This window comes from Gorilla gorilla, chromosome 23 (assembly GCF_029281585.2).
Source record: "Gorilla gorilla gorilla isolate KB3781 chromosome 23, NHGRI_mGorGor1-v2.1_pri, whole genome shotgun sequence".
NCBI classification, from domain to species: domain Eukaryota; kingdom Metazoa; phylum Chordata; class Mammalia; order Primates; family Hominidae; genus Gorilla; species Gorilla gorilla.
The window spans coordinates 24,446,705-24,455,440 of record NC_086018.1 but is presented as its reverse complement, the minus strand read 5'-3'; the positions used below and the strand labels follow the sequence as shown (position 1 = coordinate 24,455,440).

The 8,736-nt window shown below is 53.3% G+C and overlaps 1 protein-coding gene across 2 annotated transcripts in view; it reads right to left on the bottom strand.

The window, feature by feature from the left end:
• The window catches only part of ASPHD2 (aspartate beta-hydroxylase domain containing 2), a 16,494-nt gene extending 8,604 nt beyond the window's left edge, over positions 1–7,890 (bottom strand). Inside the window, exons 1-2 of one of the 2 annotated variants that reach the window (XM_055374833.2) lie at positions 7,672–7,890; positions 2,062–3,171 (exon numbers count right to left, since the gene is read on the bottom strand). In XM_055374833.2, coding sequence (XP_055230808.1) covers positions 2,062–2,947 — 886 coding nt within the window. In that variant the 5' untranslated portion in view covers positions 2,948–3,171; positions 7,672–7,890. Of the gene's footprint in view, positions 1–2,061; positions 3,172–7,063; positions 7,420–7,671 lie in introns of those variants that run through there. The other variant, XM_031005494.3, reaches the window with a different exon arrangement.
• Positions 7,891–8,736: the final 846 nt, after the last annotated feature.

The following is an 8,736-nucleotide window of genomic DNA, read 5'->3' as shown; positions in this document are numbered from 1 at the left end:
AGGTTTGCTCCCACCTGACCTGTCCAACCTCAGCCCACACTACTGGCCTCCCCAGCAAGCCTAGACCCGGCTTCCCCAAGCCCCAGGGGATGACTCCGCTCCCTCGCTCCACCCTGGCAGCACCTGATTTCTGTGTGGGGATCCTCCAGTGTCAGACCCACCTCCCCAGGGCACCCCGTCTGCAGCCAAGTGAGGCTTGGGGCCTCGCACAGCAGTTTTGCTAATGACCATCACCCTGGATTATCATCCCATCACTTAGATTAGCTTACTGTCCACTGCCCTCTACCTGCCAAGCATTTTACACATATTACTTCCCACTCCTCAAAACAGCCTGCAAGTGGGAATCGTCATCTCTGTTTTAGAGAAGATAAAACGGAGGCTTAAGGAGGTTCAGAGCCCTGCCCAAGGTCACTCAGCAAATACGGCGAGGCCAGGACCTGCGACCAGATCTGTTTGCTTCCGAAGCCTGTTCCTTTCCCACTGTTTCCTGGGGGCAGGGTCCATGTGTTATGGATCATTTTTCACATGGTCCAACACAGTCCTTGATAACAGCTACTAGCTCCCATTCATCAAATGCTGTCACGTGCCAGGAATCCTGCCAAGGGGCCATGTAAGATGCCACTCATTGAATCCTCTCAACAATCCTGTGAAGTAAGTACCATCTCCCCATTTTACAGATGAAGAACTGAGGCAGAGGGAGACTCAGTGACCTGCTCAAAGTCTCACGGCTGACTGCTGACCAGGAATTCAGGCCACCTCCCCCAGAGCCTCCACCCAGTCCACCCTTTACTCTTGAAATTCCTACCATGTCAGTTGCTCAAATCTCGTTATATTTTTCTTTTCTTTTTTTTTAGTGCAGTGATATCCTCCATCCAAACCACATCTTACTCAGAACCCCCACACAGACAGCAGGAGAAGCAGAGCTGCTGAGGGTGAAGAGGGCTCGGGGGCCCCCAGCTCCGGCTCCCTCCCAGGCAGCCCTGAGGCTCCTCTGCAGAACGTGGTTATGAAACTCCCACTCCAACCCATGCACCAGGTTCCTCCTGCTGCTCTTCCTTCCTCCCTGCTGAAGCTGAGGCAGCGTTGTGAACTTTGTAAAGCTGGACGCTGCCAAGGCTGTCTCTGCACACTCTAATCTGAGATGCTAACCGGTGATGCCACCATCCCAGAGATGAGCTTTTTATCGCCACTCACCAGGAATAAGGCATTCTGGGGAACTAATACCTCCATGATTAAGTTCTTTTAAGCCTACTTTTATTGAATACTTGCTCTATTTTAGGCTCTGTGTGCATACCTACAATACACATTATCTGATTGGATCCTCAGAATAACTCTTTAGGAGAAGATCTTTTTACCTCCACTTCCCAAATGGTGAAATTGAGGCTCAGAGAGGTGAAATGACTTGCCTACAGTAGCCCAGCTCGTGGTGGGGCCAAGATGCAAACAAAGGCCGTCTAACTCCAGTCTTTGTTTGCAAAACCACAGCCACACGCACAGTACGCATACGACCAATTTTCTCAGAATCGGAGTAAAACAAGCTTATCACCAAGGATCATTTCATCCTTGATGACTGCACAGATGCTTAAGTATCTTTCACAGCCTCCTGGACATCATTATGAAGCTCGGTAATCATTTTAACAAGTCTTTGGCTCTAGAACCACACTGTCCCCATACGGTAGCCACTAGCCGTATGTGTCACTGCTATTTAAATTAGATTAAAATTTAGTTCCTCAGTTACAGGAGCCAAGTTTCAAGCACTCAATTAGTCACATGTGTCTAGTGGCTACCATTTTGGACAATGAAGATGGACAACATTTCTGTCACTGCAGAAAGTTCTTTGCACAGAGCTGCTGTCAGAAATTAGGTTTGCACTGATCACAAGATTTCTTTTTGACTCAATCTCTGCTGTCAAATTGTTTACATGCAATTCATCAGTTTTTGCTAAAAGTGAACAATGCGAAAAGGCACAATTCTGACCATTTGAGCTTTCGCGATGTTTTGATGGAGAGGGGCTGAGCTTGCAAATGTGCATGCCGGGAGACCCCTGTCCCTGCAACATACCTAAATGGCATCGGATGCGGATGTTGGTGGGTCCATAGTGCTCCGTTATCACAGTCCCAGGGCTCAGCACAGAGATGCACGCGTTCCCAAAAACATTGTTCCCAATACAGGTCCGAAGGCTTCCGAGCAAGCGGTACGTCCGTGGGCACTTCCTACAGTTCCTAGGAACACAAACCCCCTGATTGACCAAGTAAAAGGTGAACCACTCCCCGCTGGGGGTGCTGTTCATTTTCCATCCTTGCGGGAGGCTGCAGTTTGAGAAAGCTTTGTAGAGGGTCTCAAACTCGCACAGGATGGTCTGGAAGTTCCGTTCCAGCACTTCGACATCATGTTTCTGTGCGTCCCGGGAGAAATAGGGCGTGGTGGGCAGGTCGGGCAGGAAGAAGACCTCGGGCTTCTGGATGGAGGGCCGGCTGTTGAGGTACCGGCCCTGCTCGCGGATGCCCTTGTGGATGCGGCCCATGCCGGACCAGGAGTAGCGCTTGGCGTACTCCTGCAGGTTGTGGTACAGCTTCTGGTTGAGGCCCTCGTTGTGGGTGCAGCGCACGCACTCGGGGGACTGGCAGTACACGTAGCCATTCTGCAGCCCGTTGGCATCGGCAGCCTGCATGAGGGAGTTGACGGAGACGTAGGGCCGGGGCTGCTCCCTGCCCACGTGATAACAGTACCACACGAAGAGGACCAGGAGGCAGGCCACAGTGATGACAGCGGTGGTGTCGCAGTCCCGCACGGACTGGATGCCGGTGGCGATGCAGTCCCTCAGGCCATCCAGCGACCAGCTCCAGGCCACCAGCCACTCGAGCGACATCTTGGGGGTGTCCTTACTGGGGGTGTGAAGCAAGGTCAGACAATCAGTCCTCGGGGGTCCCAAGGGCGCCCACACCATGCAGATTAGCGTGGGGGGGAAGGAGCGGCTGGGGCAGGGGGAGGCATGGCTGCCACCGATCCTCAGATCCTGCCAGGGGCGGCATTGATGAACGACAAGATTGGCCGTGCCCACTGCTCCACTTTCCGGCAAAAGTCACTGCAGCGGGGTGGAAGAGGCTGGTTTTTGTCACATTATCAAGTGCCGTCGGTCCCTGTGAAAGGATTTGTTTAGGAAAACCAAACCTGGGATGGAAAAAAAAAAATCAGCATAAATTTTACACGTGGAAAAGTCCTCAACTGAAATGTAAAGTGTTAGATCGTTCTGTAGGATCCTAGTTGGTGGGGGTCACACTTTGCAATCTTGTGTATTCCCTCCCCATTCTACTGCCACTCCCATTTCCCAAAAGGCCAGTAGTATTTCATCTGCATCAAGTACTGCTTATAATTACAGTGGTCCCATCTGCTTTGTGCCCTCCATAGGAGGTGCTATTATCCCCATTTTACAGATGAGAAAACTGAGGCTCAGAGAAGTTACATAACTCACGAGAGTTATACAGCCAGGGCAGAGACTCAAACCCCATCTGACTTCAAGGCCCATGTCTACCCATTTTGCCGTGCTATTTCATCATAGGTATTTAATCAATGCTTATACTCCTGTAATCGCTGTACCTTTAATTCAAAAGAATCCTGGATTCAAAAGCATCTTAAAAATGGCAAAGGGACTTAAAAACTGCATATTCTCCATTTCACTTCCTCTTTGCAAGCATTTCATCCTCCTTATTTCATTCTGTTGCCCTTCTGACAGAGGTTGGGCTAATACCAAGTTGGAAGAGGAAGTAGGCACTCTTGAGGTCATGCCTGCGGCAAAGGGCATTTTCTGTCTACCCACTTGGAGACTACCTATGGTCTCACCCATAGGGTCATGAAAGGAAAATGAGGGAGATAGAATGAAAACAAAAGCCCTTCCAGGCCTCTGCCTCAGTTTCCCACAGCCGACAGCATCTCCAAAACAGCCAGAAGTGCTTTGCCACTTACCTAGCTGGGGGTTAGGGACAGGGCCCGGAACTCTCATTGTCCTAATAACCTAAAAGGGCCTGAATGTCATGCTGCCTAAGTCTCTCAAACCCCAGCCGTGTTTCCCAGCATTCTCCAAAACCTTTTGTTCATCCTGCTTCTTCTAATACAATGAGAACAGCCAGGTCTCTGCTTCTACAAGTCTGATACTCAGGGAGCACAATTGCAAATATCCCTTTCGTACTCTACCCTCTCACAGCTTAAAAAATGGGAAAGTTGTACCCTCCCTTTACCCAGGGACTAAATTTGGCCTGAAAATTCTTGCAGCGTCGTAGCAGAGAGGAGCCAGATTAGAGATGGGCCCAGTTGAGGATTCATCCCAGCCTTGGGCAGATCGCTTTTCCTAAGCCTGTTTCTTTTCTTTTGAGACGGAGTTTCACTCTTATCGCCCAGGCTGGGGTGCAATGGTGCAATCTTGGCTCACCACAACCTCCACCTCCCAGGTTCAAGTGATTCTCCTATCTCAGCCTCCTGAGTAGCTGGGATTACAGGCATGCGCCATCACACCCAGCTAATTTTGTATTTTTAGTAGAGATGGGGTTTTTCCATGTTGGTCAGGCTGGTCTTGAAATCCCAACCTCAGGTGATCCGTCCACCTCAGCCTCCCAAAGTGTTGGGATTACAGGCGTGAGCCACTGCGCCCGGCTGCCTCAGTTTCTTTATCCATGAAATGGGGTTCGTGTTCATCTCACGGGATGAAGATGAATGATGGCGGATGGACAGCACTTACGACCACGTCATAATGAGCACCCAATATATGCAGGCGACGGCTAGGATGGGTGGCATCCCATAATGAGTAGCCAGCGTTCCAAAGGTGGGGCATGAGAGAAAGGTATCGCAAGACTCGGAATTCCAACAGTTAAAGGTAAATCCTGGACACACTTATTGCCTCATGTATTGAGTGGCTTTTTTGTCCCCAGACTTGCTAAGCTAAAAATGAAAGGGAAACCTTAGGTGCTCATTAACTGCCTACTTGCTTTTTCCCAGTTTCGGTTGAATAATCACTTGACTATAATGTTTAGTAAGTCAAAAACACACATGCTGAATATTCATGGAAATTTTTTATGTTTCTAGGAAAAATACAAGAGTGGGGAGGTTAGAAGCTAAGTTGTTTTTTGTTTTCTTTTGTTTTTTTTTTTCTTTCCCACACATTCTCAATTTCTTCTCAGATTCAGAAGAGGAAAAGGCTATGACTCACTGGAGGTTAAGAAACCCCTTCAGTCCCCTGTTTCTCTCCTTGTTAGACCATAAACTGGCAGCTGTTACTCTTCAGGAAAAGGAAAGAAAATCCAGATGAAAGATGTTTTGTTTGCAAGCCATCTCCCAAACAGAACCTCAGAGTTCCTGAAATTCAGTGTGAAACAATCATCTATGTGACACCAAGCACTTTTACTAAAAGGATTTCCCCCATCACTGAGCTAAACCCCTACTGGAACTTTTCAACTGAGTCTGTCAGGAGGAAAGGTTTTTTTCTTAAATGTTCTAAGAGTGAGACGGTGATAATTTAACAAGCACCTGTAAAGTGTTAGTTCCCATCAGCCCTGCTGATCACTTAAGTCAAGCAAAATGCAGACACAGAAAACAGGGTGGATGATGGAGAAACCTCTCCACTGGACACCCCAGCCCTGTACTCTTCTCAGGAAAGCCTCCTTCTGTACTAAGCCAGCCATGAGCCCTCCCTAAGGCTGAGCTGTAAGCAACAGAATGTAAAAGATTCTGAACCCCAGCTTCAGACCCTCCTCCCGAGATCATAAATAGCACTGAGAGCTCAAGTTAGGACTTTTCATACCTGTCAGTCACTTTTAGCCAAAATATGCCAACAGGCCCCTGCACCCGGAGGTGGATTTACAAGCTCAAAGCTGAACTATGACAATAAAAGAAACACATTTGCAGAGTGACTGGCAGTTTATTAAGCACTGCTTCAAACATTTGATCCTCACAGCTACCTAGTGACAACTCCCCATCTACCCAGTGGGGAGAGGAGAGACTCTCTCCCCCGACAGCTCCTTGCCCAGTGACCACAGTAGCTTCCAGTTTCCTTCACGCATCTGTTCATTGTCATCTGTGTTATTTCTGTCCTCATCAGGGATGGGGACATCTCATTGCAGCTCTGCACTTTAATAATAAGCAACCCCAGATCTTCCAGCTCAGTTGGCTCTGGGGAACTGAGTCCAAATCCATGGCCAGTTGGAGAGCAAGTCCAATCCAAGACAACTTCTCACACCATGAACACCTGGGAGAGCCGGTCTCAGGCCTGACCTGGTCAGCCTAGTTCAGATGTCCATTCCCAGAGGCTGCCTAATGCCAAAGAGTGTCTGCTCACCCTCAGGATGAGGCCAAGTCACCCTGGAAGCCCCCCAGTGAGCAGCAATGGGCAAGGTGTGTGATGCCTGTCACCCTCTCCACTCAGGAGCCAGAGAGATGCCGTGGGGCCAGCCCTTCCCGGTGCAGACCTGGGGACCTTCCCTCTCTTGGCCAGCTTCTCAGCACCCACCTGCCCTGGAGAGTGGGAAAGAGGGGAGGGCTGAAGATGGGTTAGCACAGATGGTGACCACCAGGAGGTCAGGGGAGGAGGGGGATGGGACGATGGAAAGGTGAGTGTTGCCAGGAAAAGTGGACGATCAGCTCAAGATTGTGGAAGGAGGTTTATGGCGCCTGATAATTCGTGGGACAGGGGAGGAGGGTCACCACGTGAAATATGGGAAGTGGGTGATGCTGAGGGCTGGGGGAGGGGACAGGAGGTGAGGAAAGAGGGGTCACAGGGGAGAAGGGAGATGGAGGAAGGGACCACGATGGGGCAGGGAAGAGGAGTAGGAGGAGGTCTAGGGAGGGTGATGCCCGGCTCCGAGGCGGCGGCGCTTAGCACGTAGGAGCACTGGCCTCGGCCGGGCCGGGATGCGGGCGCCCGGGTCCCGGAGCATCCTCGGCGGGGGCGGCGGCGGCGCCGGGAAGGGAGGGCCGTGGGCCTGCAGCTGCCGGGCTCCCGCCTCCAACCCCTGTCCTGGGGTCGGCCCGGCCGCGCCGCCCTCCCGCCCCGGCAGCCCCCGGAGACGAAGCTTACCTGCGCCCGGGCGCGCGGACGGCTGCCGGGACCCAGGAGACGCCGCCGCCCGAGGGCGCGGACCCGCGGACGCCCCCTGACCGGCGCCGCGGAGCCGCCGCCCGGCTGCTGCCCAGCCCACGCCGCGGGAGCCCGAGCTGGAGCCCGAGCCCGAGCCTAAGCCGCGCCGGTGCCCCTGCCGGTGCCGACGCCGCGCTGCTCTCCGCGGGGCCGCGAAGACCACAACTCCCACAATGCCGCGCGCCCTGGGCCGCCGGGGGAGGGGGTACAGGGGGGCGGGGCCTGCGGGGCGCGGCCGGGGACCCCCCCTGCACCCGGCACCTGCGCTCGCAGTGCGGGAGGCGACCCGAGGCCGCGCCCGCCGCCGCTCCGGAGGGTCCTGGCAGTGCGCCCCGAGACGCAGCGCCCGCCCAGCCCGAGGGTGCGCGCAGGCGGCGACGGGCGTGCAGTCATTCATTAAGAAAGGCTCGCGTCGCTTCCTTCGCTCTTTCGTTTTTCGCTCTGTGTCTTTCTCAGTTCTCCCTCCCTCTGTCTCTCTGTTCCTCTCTGAGTCGCCCTCGTCTCCATTTCCTCCTTTTCATTCTCTTTCACTTCCCCCCCCACCTCACCTCCTCTCGCTCTAACGCCTTCTTTCCTTTATTGATGGACTCAACACGGACTTCTGAGGCCCTCAGGCACTTGGAATGGAACCGCAAATCAAACCGGATTCTTAGTCTCATGGAGAACTCATTCGCTCAGTACAGTAATGATGGGCCAGCCTGGGTCCCCGTCCCTGCCAGCTGCGCTGAGCGTGCGCGGTGAGCGCTCAGGCCCGCCCTGCCCTCAGTGAGCCACCGTCTAGCGGGAGGGGACCCTCACCCCCGGGTAGGGTTTAGGAGGGGAAGTACAGGCAGGACGGTTGTCTGACCAGGGGACTGATGAGCTGCGAATGGAGGCCCCAAGGAGGCTGCTTGGAGGAGGTGACGTTTGAGCTAAGACCTGGGGGAGACTAACAGTGGCTACGGGATGTGTTAGGGGCGCCAGGGAAACTGCATGGGTGGGTTCTGGGAGCATAGAGTAGGATGGCCCGCCCACAATCCATCTGCCTCTGTCCCAGACCCACCTCTCTTGTGTCCCAGAATTTATCTCTAACATGGCCCAGAAGCCACCTCATGTCTGTCCCAGAATCCATTTCTCATCCCTATTCCAGAAGCCACCTTCACCCTGTTCCAGAACATACCTCCTTCCTGTTCCAGAACCCACCTCCCTCCCTGTCCCAGGACCCACCTCCACCCTGTGCCAGAACTCACCTCCTTCCTGTTACAGAACCCACCTCCTCCCTATTCCAGAACCCATCTCCTCCCTCTTCCAGAGCCCACCTCCTCCCCTCTTCCAGAACTCACCTCCTCCCTGTCCCAGAACCCACCTCCCTCCCTGTCCCAGGACCCACTTCCACCCTGTCCCAGAACCCACCTCCTCCCTGTCCCAGAGCCCACCTCCTCCCTATTCCAGAAGCCACCTTCACCCTGTTCCAGAACATACCTCCTTCCTGTTCCAGAACCCACCTACTCCCTGTCCCAGGACCCACCTTCACCCTGTGTCAGAACCTACCTCCTTCCTGCTACAGAACCCACCTCCTCTCTCTTCTAGAACCCACCTCCTCCCTCTTCCAGAACCTACCTTCTTTCTGTCCC